Genomic DNA, 18298 nt, shown 5'->3' on the forward strand with positions numbered 1-18298 from the left:
TATCGTTTTTATTGGGGATGGATTTGCCAAGACACAAAAAGCCCTTCTTGACTGATGGGTCAGTTCAGGTTTTGCTCTTCCTCCTCTGCACGTACCGTCAAAAGGGGGAACCTAGGGAGATGCCGTGGGAGTAAGTCTGGGTTTGGAATTCTGCTGCTTAAGGCTGTTCCCAAGACACTTGTGTAAAACTGAGTGGGCATACCCCAGAAGTGTTTAACGATAGAGGCTCCAGAGAAATGTTTTACATTTTTCATCTTGATTTTTAAGCATCCTTTTTCCAGAATCATCAAGCTTGTCTTTAACAACATTTACAATTAATATCAGAGACATTTTATTGTATTGAACACTGAACCTAATAAATGTGAAAAGGGCCATTCAGATCAGGAATAGTTTTAGTCTTTCTGGAGCACATGAGCTTCTATTACATTTAAGGGATGTTGATAAAAATGGTATTGTTTTCTCCAGAAAATCTGTCAATGTTCAGAATAAAAGTAATTATTGTAGATGCCACTCTAGAAAATGGAAATTAGCACCTCTCATTATGATGAACTGCTCTGAAGAGAAATTCCTTCATGCTTACTTAGCGTACAATGGACAGTCTATTTGTAGCTGTTCTTTTTGGTGTCTCATCAAGACAAAGGGAGTTAATTAAAAAATACTGAAGGAACTGCAGTGCCTAATTAATTCAGACTTGTGGGGTTATGAGGCTGCCTTTTAACCTCTACTTCTTATTGATGCAATATGTGATATGAGCTGTATCAACTTCGTTTTATTTTAATTCTAGCAATTACTGTCCCAAATTATCCCATCCTTGACTGCATGTTCCATATAGGCATCTGCTGTTTTCAAAGAGAAACAAGGCCAGATCACACAGGAGGTCTTGAAGTCTCCTTTTGTTTAGCTTTTGTCTATGAAACATGGCTAAATCTCGACCAAACTGATAACCCAGTGCTTATGAGAGTCATGACCCTTTATAAAAGTGTCTAATCTCAATTAACTGAGATGTATTGCAAAGTTTGTTGCAATGAAAGAAGGAAAAAGCTTGCTCCACACAATTACTATAGGAAGGACATGATATCCAATTGTTTCCTCTATGCTCTCGTGCAAACCAGCATAAAACAATATATGTAGTACATGCTGAAGGGAGGAGCTGCAAGGTACTGCTGGTCCTTTGTTTTGGCTGGAAAGTGGATGGTTTGATGATCCAGTACCTGAAGCCACATTATAAATCTTGACAGGGCTTGATTTCTAGCAGTCTACTGCCAGGTGTAAAAGAAGGTGTCTTTTTTATTATCCAGTTGGCTGTGTAAAGAGATCACAATCTTATTGTCTGCTTTCCCTGCAGTTCCTGAGATGGAGAAGGATGATTCTAGGGCTGCCAGTTTGGGCTTCTATGCCTTCCCAGTATAATTTTGACTTCATAAATATTTAGCTCCTCCTGTAGCATACTGGGAATTGGTAGAACAACATTCCCCATAATTTATTTGGTTTTGGCATGATACTTGTTATTTCTGATCATGTATATTTAATAATTATAAAAAAAATCCTCCTCAAAATATTTACAAAAATATTCACAACATTAATTTTAGAAGTAACACAGTTGATCATGAAGCTAACTGCAGGCAGTGACTACACTGCACAGGCACAATGAATCAACTTGTCATAAGGCCACATGAGCACCACTGACTTGCACAGGAGTGGGTGGGAGCACATCATGAAACAATCTCCTGAAAATGCTTTGTTTGTTTGAGTTGTCTTTTAGTTTAGGCAGTAGGAACTATGGGTCTCAGATTAAGTGCTCTCAAATTTTGTGTCTGTATTGAACACACACAGTTGTTAATAATTCCAGATCCTCTGAATCATTATGTGTGACTTTTTATCTCCTGAATGAAAGCATATTAGATTTACATTTCATTGTGAAACCAAACCATGTTAGAAAAGATGAGTGGTGAAAAGCAGGAGTCACAAAACAATTTGTGTTACCACCCTGCCTTGTAGACATGAACAGTTATCATAGAATCATGCAATGGTTGGGTTGGAAAGGATGCTCAAGATGGTTTTCACCTCCCAGCCATGGGCAGGACAACCTTACACCAGTTGCTCAAAGTCCCATGCAACTTCCAGTCAAGAGGAAGCCACAACTTCTCTGGGCAACCTGTTCCAGTGCCTCACCACCGTCACAGTCAAGAATTTCTTCCTAATATGTAATCTCAACCTACTCTCTTTCAGTTTGAAGCCATTCCCCCTTGTCCTACCACTGTATGCCCTTGTCAAAGTCCTTCTCCATCCCTCTTATAGCCCTTTTAGGTACTGGGAAGGTCTATAAGGTTTCCCTGTGGATTTCTCTTCCCCAGACTAAACTATTTCAAATTTCTCAGTCTGTCTTCATAGGAGAGGTTCCCCAGATCTCTGATCATCCTCGTGACTCTCCTCTAGACTTTCTCCAACAGGTCAATGTCCTGCTTATGCTGGGGATCCCTGAGCTGAACAAGGGACGCTCTCCAGCCCCACAGTAACCCATTAGACTCATCTAATAACAGAAAGGCATATTTTATAGGTCTGTTATTTTCTTTCTTCCAAACACTGTGAGGATTTTTTTACTACTTATTCTTTATTAAACAATAGCGGAGAAGACAAATATTCAGAAGAAAAACATTTGTATGGAAATAAGACCCACATTATGACAAAAAGCGTTGTACTGTCTTCTGGTGTATTGGTTTCCATCAATTTCAGTCAGTTTGCAAGGAAGCTCTGGAGTCAGAGCTAAAGAACAGGAGAAAGATAGACACAACACTGATTTCATAATAGCATAATCTTAAGCTTTTCCTTGTTTTACTGGAATAGAAAATGAGACAAAACAGCTCCTACAATTCAAATTTGCTCTTAAATATCAGAATGACAACATATGACTTTAATACTGATTGTGCTATATTTCTCTGGAACAGATTTGACTTGTCTGCTGTTAAATCTTCATTCAATTCTCTGCACTGGTTCTATTTTCTATTGATTTATATGTCTCTTTTTCCATTTTGTCTCTTTGTCCAGTTTTTTGGGCTGTTTTGAAAATTACTAGACAACTTCAGTAAAATACACATTTCTCAGGACTACTCGTGGCAGCTAACAACATGGAAAATATCAGACAGAAGGCTTTTATGCCTTTTATTGTTAATCTTTCTATGACTAAATCACTGCAGAACACCAAGATGAATAAGAGCTACAAGGTCATATTTTCTGGTCAAAAAAAGGGATGCACCTTGTCAGAGAATTACAAGATTCCTGTACTAAACAGCACAAGCAGGATAAAACTTCCTTTCAGCAGGGGGGAGCAATATTCACCTCCTGAAAATCAAACCCCTTTGAATAGGCTTGTAGATGGGCAGTTGAATACTGATGATATTGTTGCCTTTTTCCTAACCTGGAAATGAAACTCGAGATAATTTTAGTAAGGAAGCAATATAAAAGGGGATCTTTAATGAAGGCCTTCAGAGGCAGTTATGGAAAGATGTCCACAAAGCCCATTCCTACAGGGATGAGCACACATTTATAGGTTTTAGGAAAGTGGTGATGCAATTCCTCCACACCCTCAGGTCAAGCCCCTTCCCTGGAGCCCCCCTTCAGCACTAGTTGTATTTTGTCCAGGAGGATGTGTCTCCAAGAGCTGTTCTCAGCCTTGGTTCCCAGAAAAAATCCAAGATAGGATAGGGGCCTTGTACCCTGGGGCTTGGAGCTCTGGAATTTTATTTGTCTTTCTGCCTTGGGAAAGGCTATGGAAAAATACTGGGAAAACTAGCTACAATACAATAGATGCCAGAGTTACAAATACATGTGTGAAGAATACAGAGAACATATAAAAGAAAAAAAAAAGGCAAAACCCAAACCTCATCAATATGAAAGACCATTAGCCCATTTATAAATGTTAATCCAAATATTCTGTCTTACCTTGAATTATCTCAGTAATGGCATTAGTAACTTGACTCTGTCTATCTTGGAATTGGTACCGCTTATGTGTATATGATTTAAAACCATTACCTGGATTACAGTCTCTCAATTAAGCATCTTGTAAGGATATTGATTTGAGAGTCCTCCCACAGTCCTTTTAGGGCACTAAGGAAAGTACACTAACAGTTCTGATCCTGAACAAGAAATTCATAGCAGAGGCACTAACTTGATGAGTTTGGAGCTGGGAGTTCTTTATTAAGCTGAGAGAACTGAGAGGAATATATGAGAGCCCAGCTGGTAGAAGTCTCATCACTTTAGGGGCCTGAAACCACTTCATTCCCCTTACTCATCACTCATTTCATCTCTGTCCACTTCCCCACTTCCCTGACACATCAGGGTCACTTCTTGGTGGCAGTTCTGAAAAAGGCTTTTTTTTTTTTTTTTTTGTTAGACGCCTCTCTCTTTAGCAAAGAGCTGAGAACACAGGAGACACAGGCCACCAAAATCTTGTCAGTCTCATTCACTACTGACCAGCACAACATTTGAACAACTTGGTTTAGAGATCAAAGTACCACACAGGAGTTTTATCTTTAGTCACTCCAAAATCCATCTACTAGGAAGGAGGTTTCCTCCTCATTAATTTCTTCCAGTGAAAGCTCCCATGCCTGAAGATCTGACTGGGATTTTTCCCCTGTATGAATTGCACTTCAGGGTCTGACTCCTATCTTCTGTCATTGGTGATAAATCTGTTTGAATCCATGTGACCACTCTGGATTTGCAAGGAATGGAAGAGAAGGCAGCAGATAATTTTTGTCTTGATTTTACCTTAAGATTTCTACTTGAAAAAAAATGTGGAGGTTATGCTTTGAGGAAAAGAAACAAAGACCAGCAGTGAATGTAAAGGCACAATATCTAAAATCTGACTTACCAATGTTTGGATTTCTATCACAAATGGGTTAAGTAATGGGGTGTTTTGTGAGAAGGTGTAGTAAATATACATCCTGGTATCTACAAAATCATAAGTGCATGTAAATAATTCTTCTTCTCCCCAACAATAAGGAAGTCTGTTATTTGATTTAGAAAACAGATTACCTACTAAATCAGAATATGGAAATTGATTGTGAAGAACAATATAAACTTGTCACATTCCTTTATTCTTCAGATTAACCAGTATATTGTACTTAGAATTTGTTCCTCTAAGTGCTAATGGAGCAACATGAAGAAAAAAAAATTCTGTGGGGACTACGGTTTTTTAGAGAAAAGTACGAAGATGAAAGAAATTCTGGATAAATGTGAAGCTTTACTTAGAATCTCAAAGTCAAGAAATTGATCTTTATCAAGAGGAAAAAAGGGGCTAAAGTGTAATATCTAACCAGAGGTTAAAATAGTTTTTATTTTTTTTTTTAATTGTGAATATATTTTTTTTCCCTTTAAAAATAAAGCCTCAGCTATTGTGATCATAACTTTTAAATATGAAGCATATTAAACTATTTTGTAAAGACCATGTGCTCTCTAAAATTTAGATTATTCTTTTATTTTTAAAAACAAAATCTGAACTTTATCCTCATACCAAATTAGAAGGATTTTCATATTCCTACCACCAGTGTATTTCTATATATATGTATATACACATATATATGTGTATATATATATACACACACTAGATTTTATGGAGCTTAACCGTCTTAAAGTGTCTTTTCCAATCCCAGATCAATCTGCTCTTATTTTAGAAGCTGCAAAGTACTGACAGTTGATTAAATTCTAGATTTGTAAGAGCTTGATAAAACCTACATAACATGTAAGCTGCTTTAAAAAATTAAAAACAATACAAAACAAAAAAAGAAATCAGAGTTCATCAATCTGCAGAGAGCTTCTTAAAGCCAAACAGATATTGTTTCAGGGGAAAGTGTGAAAAAAAAGTCCTCTGGAAGTAGTGGCAGAAGGAAACAAATGGTCAAACGGAGCAGGTTTTTTAATGGAAAAAGAGATTAAGGTAGAATTACAGTTTTTCCAAATATAACAGGCAAAAGAGACAAAATATGGCAACAGCAGAAATTTTCTGAAGACTAAGGGCTATCTCCTTATTTTAAAGCCCAGATATGCTCATACTAGAAAGACAGAATGTGTGATAATACCTAGAAAACAAAACTATCCTCTTCTCACCAGCACAAATGGTCCTTTCAGGTGGTGAGCTCTAATCCTTTATGCAAATCAAATAAAACAATATCCAAACTGCTTTGACTTTCAAAATGAGGTTTACTGGATTTGTGGGATCCCCTATGAGAAAGAAATTACCTGGAATGTAGGTGATCAGTAAGCCAAGGGCAGGACTTGCAGGGAGGAATTGTCTGCAGGGTATTCTCTTAGGGACTCTTCCCATTGCATCATTTAATGTAGAAAAGTTTTTCTTCTTGTCCCCACCGATCTGACTCGACCCATAATTAAAACTTGCAGATGCCCATCTTTGTCCCACCTTAATGGGAACATCCCTGGAAGCCCAGTGGATCAGGTTTGACACCAGCCTGAGCATTCCCTGCAAACTGAAGCAGGCAGTGCTTGCTCCCCGCCTGCTCTGCTACCTGCAGCCTCTGCCAGTGCCTTGGATTCCCAAGAACATTTTCATAAGCATTAAGGAAGATATTAAGAAAGGCCTTTATTTCTGTGGAAATTCTGTGGAATTTGAGGCTATTTCTTCAGAGAAAGGAGCCTGCTTGCTGAGGACTGTCTTGGAGAGGTATTTAAACAATCCAGCTAAAGTAGTTTCACGATTATAAGCCGCACCTGATTATAAGCCACACTTTACAACAGAGTGTGATAAAAGGTATCTATTCTATCACCATCTGTTGAGGGTGGGGGCAGTGATCCTTATCTCAACGGCAGATATTCTGCTAATGGGCCATCCATTGAAACCGGGCAGGGCATTGTTCTTTATCTTTTCACAACCCATCCTTCCTCCAGCGAGTCATTTTCTGCTAATGGCCATTGAGTCCCACTGTGGGACTAATAAAATTACTGCATCCCATTGGAAGTTGCTCCAGCCAGGGGGAAGAGCCCAACATTTCTTACCAAGATAAAAACAGAGCTTTTGGGACACTAAGGGAGCCCCTTTCTCCACTGGACTCTAGAGGAAAACCGGATTTCTCCACATCACCACTGGACCTCCGGAGGGAAACTGCACCTTGTACAGGAGCACTGCTCCAACTGAATCACATCTGTCACTGCAGGAGGATGCAGCCACCATTTAATGGGACTGCTACCAACACCCTGCCTGATGGGGTGTCAGGTTGTACTGTGACTTGTCAGGGTTTGGAGTTTGTTTCTTTGTAGTACTGTATTTCTATTTTAATTTCCCTAAAAAAGAACTGTTAATCCAAATTTCCATATTTTTGTCTGAAAGCCCCTTGATTTCAAAATTTAATAATTTGGAGGGAGGGGGTTTACGTTCTCCATTTCAAATAGAAGCTCCTGCCTTTCTCAGCAAACACCTGTCCTCCAAACTAAAACAGCAACATTTCATTCTTTGTCCATATATAAGCCACACCTGATTATAAGCCGCACTTTGGGTTCGGACCAAAATTTTAGTCAAAATGGTGCGGCTTATAATCATGAAATTACTGTAATGTGCTGTGGATTTAGTAAACTTCTAGAACTAGGTATCTGCACTGAAACTGCACAAATGTACTGATAAAACTGGAATAGTTGTCTCCATTTGGCTTGTCAAGACTGAAAACCTAGAGGATTTGTTTCTGATTTGAGTTCACTCCCTCCCAATAGTTTATCACAGCAGGGGCAGAGCAGCCTTGCAGGTGAGCTCTGCACAAGAGGCAAAGAGTTTTCTCTTCATGAATGATGCATAACCTGCTTCACTGAGAAGAAGAACGAACGTCTCTCCAGAGGATGAATGCAAAAGTCAAACAGATATGGGCTGTTTTCTCCTCTGATCTCAAACAACTTCTTTATAAAATGCTATGAGGTGCTCTAAATCTACTAGAAATAATGCAAACAAAATATTTCAGAGAGGATATACATTGTTTTTTTTGAACATTAGTCCAGACCCCAGGTTATTCATGTTAGTAAAATACAGGTTAACAACTTACTATTACTTAATGCCTCTTCTATGACTAGCTGTCCTGTAATGTTGTGATCTTATTACAAGAGAAGGGGTAAGGGCTGGATTGATTTTTATTGTCTTCTAGCTATAACTTTAGCTATTTAACTTTTGTGATTTTCCCTGTCTAGTTCTTGTAAGGCTTCATTTGCTGCTTCATTTAGTCAAATATTCCTACACAATTTTTATTGCACAACAATATTCCTGACTTCACTGCACGATAATTGTTTTCAGATATGTATTACTTGACATATGTCTGTGAGGTGCAGGATAAGACAGCATGACAAAATTATCTGAGAGGCTCTTTATAATTAAATTGTAGAATTTCAGGGTTTAAAATTTTAAAAAAAATTAAAGATTGGAGAAAGAGCAGGTTAGGACACCTGAGCTATATTGAATGCAATTCTTCATAAAATCATCATTTCAATATGTGTCTGGATTTAATATGACATTAATTTAAAACTTTGGGATTTTGTATCCTGAGAAATAGAAATGAAAAATAAATTTAGTGCAGGTTTCTGTTCTTCATTAAGAAAATTTCACAGCATTTTCACAGTGAGGGAAATTACATACTCCTTGGTTTGGAGGGGTTTTAAGTAGCTGTTTTAGAGAATTAGACTATCTGTTTTCATTGCCTAGATATGACAAAAGCAGAATTACCTGCTGTGTCCTTGCAACAAAATCAAGCTAAAAACAAACAGTGTCTTTGAAGTATTAATTAAAAAAGTATAGCACTGGTTGTCAACATTTTTGAACCACGTAGATATCAAATTAAAGTATTAAACCAAAATTTCAAATAAGTAGTAGAAAGTTATGATATTGTTGGAAAAAAATGGGTTAATGAAAACTGAGAGCCTCACCTTTGATTTTATTCATGTCTTGAAAACAGAATTGGAGAACATTTTATTGGCGGCCATATTTGGTTGCTTGACATAAATACATCTCTTAAGAACAGGCCGCTGACTACAAGTCATTAGAAGATATTTAAATTCATTATTTTATCAATAGCTGCTAAACAGAGGCTGTTTTTACAACACATTTGTCTGTGCCGCCTCCTGCAGATATTCTCTGATATTTTCATCTTTTGATGATAAAGTCTTTCTGGTACTCATCAACTCCTTTAACTATGTCAAGCTCTGAAATGTTTTGGATTTTCAAAAAAATTCTAATTTTTAAATGAAAATTAGGGAATAAGTGGACACAGATGTTCCCTCAGTCTCACAGGTGCTGGGATTTCCAAATGGTCTCACACAGATAATATCATACAGGTAAGTGCATAAACATCATTAGCAATGACTGCTGGAGTAATTCTCCTTTGTAGCCACACTGCAGTTCATTTTCATAATAGAGTAATTAGAATTAGGGAATTCATTGTAATTGAAAATGCTAATATGTGCTTTTAACCATCCCAGATGCCTAAAAACAAAAGGATAATGATAGGAAATCAGATTCATGATGATCTGAAAATACAACAAAAATTCTTCACTTTCTGAAGCACAAAAATTTTGTCTACAAGTCTTATTGAGAGTAAATGGGGATGGGCGAGGCAGAACGAAATGAAATAGTGCAAGGAATTCTTGAACCCTGAAAACCCAAAAAGGGAGACACTGATGGAAAATAATATCTGGGAAACGCATGACATCCAAATTCTAGGTCAGAGTAACATAAATAACAACAAAAAAACTTTTTCTTCCCTAGTCAGATATTTATGATTTCACCTCCTATTTTCATTACTCCTTATGCAATGGTTGCAAGTGAATGACTGAATCTGCTTTCACTGAAAAAAAAAATCAGCTCATATATATGAAATATTTCCAGAAATACAGAAAAATCTCTTGTTTTTCACAAGCAGCATAAGCTGACAGTAGAAAGTTTATATTTGTATTCCAGAAAATCCACAAATACTTATTAGAGGGTCCTTAAAAACCTCTGACAAAGAGAGATCCTGCCTTGTCAGTATTATTGTTTCCCTGTATGGTTCCACATTTCTAATGGTACCTCTTGCTTTTCTCTAAAACACAGATTATAAAATTTTTGGCTCACAACTGAGTGACTCTTCTGGCTCTCTTAGGCATTGCACAACACTGCATAATGAGAGCAATAAAATTTATCATTATTACAATGACAGAAGAGTAGAGATTATGAATCCAAGGGATATTGAGAAATTGGGAGGGTCATTTTGGGAGAGCAGAAACTTAATTTCTTGGTTTTCACAATACACAGTAATGAATAGAAGTATATTTAAAGCTTTCATATAACTTCCATGATTATACAAAATTGCAGCCTCATTCTGTAATTGTTTATGGACAAGCATACCACTCCTTGTAGTTTAAAACTCATGTTGTTTTGTTCTTACTTTAATTTTACTGGTCTTCTGGTTTAAAAAAAGTAAAGAAGAAAACAAACCTTACAGGTTCTTCCTGGCAAGGTGTCACACTTCACATGACATGCCATACATATGACATGTCAATACATTTTAATTTTCTATTACTTTCAGTTTAAGAAGCAGAAGATGTGTGAGGATGAAGGAAGCCTCAAGAGGTTTAAATTGTCATCCCCTACTGTGAAATGTAGCAGTACTACCAGTGAAAGTAACAAAAAACCTGTCCTTGCTGTAAGTACCCTTAAGTTTACACAGTTTATGGGAAGTGAAGAGAAAATAATTGAAGTGGAATAAATTTTGAATTCCTGGAATTATTGTCTGGAAGAATTACACAAATAATTATTCCTCTATTTTCTCTGAAAATTTTTGTTCCTCAACATTATTTCTAGAAATTTTCAGAAGCCACATCACAAGTATCATCCTGCACACTCTTTTCCCAACTCTTTCTCCCCCTTCATAGGAAATTAAAGTAATTGAATTAATTTAGTAAACTTTAATTATTACTTTTAAAAATGTGTTATCCATTAACAGGTATTAAGTTTTTTTAAATTCATCTGAACTACAGATTCCATGTATCATGCAATATTTGTCCTCAAGACAGAAAAATGCTAGTGGTCACTGAATTACTCCCTGTGTACTCATTAAGTGAGCATGAACAAGCTGCTAAAAAAAGTGGTCACCTAAAATATGACCTTGTCAGTCTTCTTTAGGCAGATAGGTTTAAAAACTGCTTAAATGAGATACTGCCTCAGAAGCAAATGGAAAAAATAGAATGATGAGGGAAACAGGCTCTCCATTCCTCAAGATGTCCCAGTATTGGAATAATTTTTGTAATGTTGCCGTTCCAAATACAAATGAAAAGCTGAAACTTTATTAAACATTTTTATATATTGCAATGTGCATAATAAAAAAATTAAAAAGTTCCAAGAAAATTAATCAGAAATATTTTAAAATGCTGTATTTCAAAATGTTGAGTTAGTCCATTATGAAATTAAATTTTAGAAGAGATCTTTCATTTGATGTCCTGTTGTCTGTATTTTTCTCCTGTGGGCATTTTCCTTGGCCCAAGGACATTTCCCCTTATGCATTTCCAGTCATATGATGCCCATGACACACTACTTTGTTTGGTCACAGGTGAATCTCAGCTGCAGTGAGGTAATACTCCAGGAAGTTCTGCCCTCAGGGAACAACACAGCCCTGAAATCTTACAAAGCACAGGGCCAAGACAAAATTCACTGTTCAACATGGCTTAATAAAAACAAATATTTCAGATCCAACCACTACTTCCCCCCTCTCAAAAGAAAAAGAAAAAAAAAAAAAGATAAAAAAAAAAGACAAAAAAATAATCTTCCCACTCATAAGGAAAAAGTCTGTTTTCATTTTTCTGGTAGATAATACAAATTCAGCAAAATTGAATTTCTCAAAATATTTGCCTTTGCACTAACTTCATTTTACATGAGACGATAAAATATTTCTAATGGGAGAACCTCAGAATAGCATGGGACAAGGCAACAAAGGATTCTTTTGTTAGTGTTATAACATTTTTTACAATGAACTCAAGAAACTATGGTCAAAGTAAAGCTTACAAAATCATGATTTATGAAAAATTAGGCAAGAAGAAAAAGGAAAAAAAAAACAAATACCCCAAAATCCCCAAAAGTCATGAAAATATAATCCTGAGGTTAAAAAAAGAACAAAGCATCCTAGATAATATCCCTCAGTCTTTTCAGTCAGCAGTGGCTGCAGAGATGTTCTGGCAGAGATGACTTGTCATTACTCAACACAGTCATGTGTACTGAGTCATTAGTCAGTAAAGTCCAGAATAGGACATCTTCCTATAAACTTTGTTTAAGAGCATGATTTTCAGGGAGCAAATGAAATAAATTTGAGAATTCATATATATATATTTATACAGCAGGGCAAAATGAAAGGCTAAATTCATCTTAGAATGATACAGCAATGTAACATATATTTGGATTTGGATGCTGCTCCCTTGGTGCAAAATAATAAGCAGAAAATTTCTTTTTTTTTTCTATACTTATTTTGGATCACAAAAGATGATTACCTAAGATCAACCATACCTGTTCAGATCATAAGTGCACCTAACCCAGTATGCTAATGCACACAGTGGCCAAAAGTTAATTTTTCAAGAAGAGTTTAAGAACAGAGAGACAGAATAGTGATGCTTTGCTGCAGTGGCCTCTCAGCTGCAAAAATCCATCTCTGAGCCTGAAGGGATGGTCTGGTATTTTAGAGTTCACTTCCATGAATTTGCTTAGCTTTGGCAGACTCACAGAAACAGTCAGATTGGAAGGGACCACAGTGGGACCTCTGGTCCAGCCTCCCTGCTCAGGAAGAGCCATCCCAGAGCACAGGGCACAGGATTGCATCTTTCACTTGACTAATGCAAGTTTTAATATCCAGAACACAGGAAGTTCCCCAGCTTAACCCCTCTTGTGTAAAGAAGCATATTTAAACACCTGCCAGTTGCTGTTTCATTTTATGGCCTCCTCTGTGGGAAAGGATGAACAGCCACTCTATTCATCCTGTTTCCTGTTTCCATCTTTTAGATGCCGTATCAACTCAATACACACCAGCACAGTAACAGCACAAAACTTGCTTAACCTGCACGAATCAGGTGGTGCCACACTGGAGCCAGCAAGGCTACAAAAGCCTGTTCTTGTCTAATTATCAATACCAGTCAATACAAAACCAGGAATGCTTTTCCTGGTGACCATACCTGTCGCTGGTTTTCTGTCTCTAGCCTCAGTCTGGCTTCCACACATCTCCTGGTCTCCAGGAAGGCTTGACGCTGTGCTCTGTCTGACAGGTAGCTAATGAAGATTCCTGCAGTGTTCATGCACATAAATAACACTGCCTGAGCTGCAATCTGCAATGAACAACAAACAGGATTTGATTAGACAGGAGAAGCAAAAAATATCTGCTTAAAAAAATGAAAGAGAGATGAAGACAGCTTCGTAGGCTGCAAAAATAGAAGTTAGGAAAGTTTGCATAAAAGAATGTCTTGGATCTTAAGTAAAGACATCAACTTTGTAAATTGTCTCTGCCTTGAGGATGAGATATGCAGTATTTGGGGGCATTAAACTCTGGTTGAACCACAAATTATATTTCCAAAAATTGACTCACAGAGCTCTAGCCAGGAATGATTACAAATGTAATTAACAATTTGTTTTTGCACTGCCTTTTCTGCAAGAGCAACTTTGTGATTTGTTCCATGGCTTTAGTTTGGGAAGCAAGCCATATTAAGGAAAACAAAGACTGTCAGTTAGCTAAGAATTAATACCAGTGATAATAGTTGTTGTATTATTAATATCAGTGATAATAGTTATTATTATAAACCAAATAGAATACATTAATTTTCAACTGATGCTAAAGCACAAATTTGCACAGTCTGAATTCTGAACCATTCAACAGGGGAAGCTGAAAGGATAACCAAGTTCTTGCACAGCCAGTGCCTGTGTACACAGACTTTGCTGAAGTTATGTAAGAGCTGAACTTGCTTTCCCTGTAGAAGTTGTGTCACAGCTTCTTCCTTTTCCATATGAACTCAAGAGAGCCACACAGGAGTGGAATCCTTGGACAGTGTAAATTGCAGTGGATTATTTATCTGTCAGCAACCTCTGTGCTCTGTGTGTTTGTAAGGTCAACACCATTGAAATCAGGATTGGTTGGGAAAGAGAGTAAGAAACTGGAAATGTCTGACTGCACTAGAGACAGAGCAAAGATCTGCAGCCTCAGTATCTTTATCCAATATCTCATCCTTGTTATTAGTGGAGATTTCAAAGGCTCTGACAGTTATGGGTGATGCCTACAGGATCATAACAACACCAGAACAGCCACAATAGGGCAGATCAAGTGCTCATCGTTCAGGATACTCTCTCTGGTAATGGAAAGCAGAGAATGCTTCAGCAAAAGTAGAAGGATAAAACAGTACAAATGTACAAATGTACAGCAAGCATTCAGTGGTGTTTTGTCAAAACAGTTTTGCACACTCCAGCAATCTGTGATTGTAGAAAATTTTGGGATAGACATTATATTTTCTTACTATCATCATAATAAATTTTCCTAAAATCCAAGTGTTGTTTGACTAATACAACACTCCCTGATCTCATTGTGATGCTTCAATTCAGATCTGCATGTCTCACTCCCCAGAGTCATGCAGGTTTGAAAGTGAGATCCGATTTCAGATCATACCATACCATCTTTCAGATGGTAAACTGACTGATTGGTTTTCTGCACATTGTCAGTGTGAAAGAAAAGGAAGTGTGTGGGGGGAGAAGGAGTGTTCTAAAAGTTGTATTCTGAGTTTTATTATTTTTTCTCATAGTTTCTTGTAATAAAGTTCTTCTTTGTACCATTTAAACTTGAGCCTGTTTTGCCTTACTCCTAATCCTATCTCACAGCAGGGAAATTTCAATTTGGCAAACCAAAACCACTACACAGACCAAAAGTATCTGGCAGAAACTTCAGCTTTATATATTCCCGTATTTCTGAATTTGGAATGTTGTTCTACTATAGTACAGGGAATTAATTTGCAATTTATGTGCCATGATTAAATAATAATGCATATCCTGGCTCCAGATGAAGTTTTGTTTAACCTTTTCCAGAAGTAGATGTCTAGACAAGGCTTGTGAGAAGTAGGGCGTGATTTGCATGATCCTTGCATCTCCCTGTCTTCCAGGATCCTCTAAGCTGGAGGAAGTGTACTCAGTGCACCTGCACAACTTTTCCTGATGTCTTTCTCAAGTTAATAGTACATTTTTCTCCTATGTCTCTCAATAATAAAGATTTTTTATCATTTAATTGGGTCCTTTGTGATAAAAATTTTCCTTTTGTTTCCTTTAACTCACAGTTTTATCATTTGAGTGCTGCATCATGTTTATAAACAGTGCGTAATCATTTCCAGTTAATTTGCTTGTTACCATTCCTGATTTTACTGACTTAAAACACAACCCCTTACTTTTACTTTTTCAAAGGCAGCATTTGAGACTCCTTAGTTGCTCTGCATGTATCACTATTCTCCCTTTGCCCTTACTGCTGTTTTCCTGCTATCTATCATACCCTGTTTTACTGCTGCCCTGGACCAGCCAGCTTCCCCCAGACACTCTCTGCCTTTGCTCCAAGATAAATCAGAGAAGCAGTAATTTATCAGTGAGATAACTCCTTTCTGGTGCAAGCTCCTAAGAGGTGTCATGATGAGCTGACATGAGATTGAGACTAGTTCAGAACTGAATTGTTCAGCAGGACAACTGAAATCAGCAGTGGAAGGTTGGAGGGTCAACTTTCAAACCTTTTTGACTGACTTTTGACTTTAACCTGGACTGTAATTGCACACATACTAGGAAAGTTAGAGGGTGAAAAAAAAAAGAAAAATCCCTCCAGAACATTTAAAAAGTGCATTTCAACAGTGAAAGCAGTGACAAGGTGGTCGCCTTTGCTTGCAAATTCATTTCCAATTTCCTCATGAGCCTAGTTCAGTCACCCATCTCTGCTAATGCTCAGGACTTGTTCCACTCACTTCAGCAGATCTCCTTAGAACAAATGTACTAGAATTTGCCTTTCAATTAGATTTCATGAGTACATAATTTGATTTGGACAAAGGGAATAATGGAAAACATGTTACAGGTAAAGCAACAGCTTATGAGGGGGCAGAATTGCCTTTTCTGGCCCATGATGGTCTGATTGGAACCATTCCAAAGAGTAAAGCACTTTGACTCGAGAGGCATACTGATCTAGGGCTCTTGTTTATAGAAGAATAGAAAAGATGTATAAGACTTGAGTCCCTCATTGCTGCTCCTTTTTTTCTAGAGCTTACTGGGGCCAATTCCAGAAGTCTCAGAGGATTTTCTACTATAAGGCTACAAGCCAGGGTAGACTCTGTTTTCAAAGATGTACAGAGTTTCATATCTTTTTGACTGACCTGAAAATAATCAATGCTCACACAGCAGGGAAGCTGAGGCATAATGTGAAAAAAGGAAATACTTTCATAACACTTATAACTCTATTTGTACCTTGCACAGCACTTAAATAATGAACAGTAGTAGCACAGCAAGTGATCTTAAAAAGCCATGAGTGATATATTTTGATTTTTAACAGGGCTCTGAAGAGGTCTGCTTTTGAATATTTAAAAGATGCAAAGAAGGTACCCTACACCACTCTGCTTGGGAATATCTCTGTAACAGGATCATCACTGCCCCTGCTGAACCTGCAGTTGCACATAATCACATAATAGGATGAACAGAGCTAAAGGAAGTTACTTGACAAGATCAGTGAGGCAGTAGAATCACAAAATCACAGAGTCATCAAGGTTGGAGGGGATGTTCAAGGAAATCCATTCCAAGCATCAACCCAGCAGCACCATAATCACCCTTAAATGACATCCTAGGATTCCACATCTAGATGCTTCTTGAGCAATTCCAGACTTCACCACCTCCTTGGTCAACTTATTCCAAAGCCTGACTACTCTTTCGGAGACAATTTTGTTTCTAATATCTAATCCTGGCACAATTTAAGACCATTTCCTTTTTTCCTCTCATTTGAGACCTGTCACTGACACCCACCTCACTGAAACCTCCTCTCATGTAGTTGCAGAAATCAGTGAGGTGCCTGAGTGTCCTCCAGATGAAACAACCCCTGTTCTCTCAGCCACTCCTCACAGGGCATGTTTTCCAGACCCTTCACCAGTTTCATTGCCCTCCTTTGGACATGCTCCAGCACCTCAATGTCCTTTTGGAAGTGAGGGGCCCAAGAAGCAGCAGCCATTAAAATTCTTTCTCCAAAACTTTGCTCTTCATTTCTCATAGGAGGCAATTAAGAACTCAGTTCACATAGAAATCACTTTACAAATAAATTTTTATTTATAGAGTGTCCTCCATACAGGCACCTCAGAATCCTCTGCAAAATCATTATAAAAACTAGCAAATACTAAGGGTTATGAAAGGAGAGGATGCAAGTCAGACAAGTGACCTTAGTTTAAATTTGACAGAACACATTGATTGAAATATCATCATTTTTATCTCCCACTCCTATAAAAGGCTTTGCCAAGACAGCTGAAACCAAGAAAACATTTTGAGTTGATTTGGGAGACACCAGGTTTCAAAGAAACAATGGAAAGGCACCAGAAATGGCTCATCAGAAAGAAGTCATAATCAAAACAAGTACAGTATAGTAATGCAAGAGAACAGGAAAAGGAAAATTAATTGAAAAGATGGTAAAGAAACTCCCAAGTCTGTTGTGAAGTGGTAGGTAATCAGCTACAGACAGTTTTCAAGGCAGAGTTGAATCTAGTTCTGGAAGCAGGAAGTTCAGAAGGGTACAGCTGAGATACTGGGCTAAGCATGACAAAAATTTTTGGGCATTTCTGCTATTAAGAGCACCTAATTGACTTGGCCTTCCTTAGGAGTTTACACAGAATCCTGTGAGCTTGAATGACTGGAAGTAAGTTAAAGAAGGTTTAGCAAATGTCAGAAGTTTCAGGACTTCAAAAATCATAACTGAACTGTGCTTTAGTTTTACCATGATTTCCCTTTCTGAAATACACAGCTCTCCATCAGGGAATTTAAGGCCATAAGGCCAGCCATTAACAGATGTTTATGGGGTGTATAGTGATTGACTGAGCTCAGCACTTCCAAAGAGCAGATAACCTGAGGAAAAGTGAATACTTATGTACATTCAACAAACCAAATGGATTGGAAATATGTTGATTAACAGATGGCCCTAAAAGATTGCAATTGTTGCAGGCAATCTTCATCATGAAGTTGAAAAAACAACAGCATATATCCACATGGAAAGCACAGTGGAGGCAGAGGAGAGAAAGCTGACTAAATTTAGAAATTATTCTGAAATCC

General features: G+C 37.5%; 1 protein-coding gene across 1 annotated transcript in view; it reads right to left on the reverse strand.

Annotated features, from left to right (window-relative positions):
• The window catches only part of LOC116998025 (adenylate cyclase type 8-like), a 118640-nt gene that overhangs the window by 73978 nt on the left and 26364 nt on the right, over window positions 1-18298 (reverse strand). The window contains exon 2 of the mRNA XM_033063319.1: window positions 13171-13320. Within this exon, the coding sequence (XP_032919210.1) occupies window positions 13171-13320 (150 nt within the window). The remainder of the gene's footprint in view (window positions 1-13170; window positions 13321-18298) is intronic.

Source organism: Catharus ustulatus, chromosome 1 (assembly GCF_009819885.2).
Source record: "Catharus ustulatus isolate bCatUst1 chromosome 1, bCatUst1.pri.v2, whole genome shotgun sequence".
Classification (NCBI taxonomy): Eukaryota; Metazoa; Chordata; class Aves; order Passeriformes; family Turdidae; genus Catharus; species Catharus ustulatus.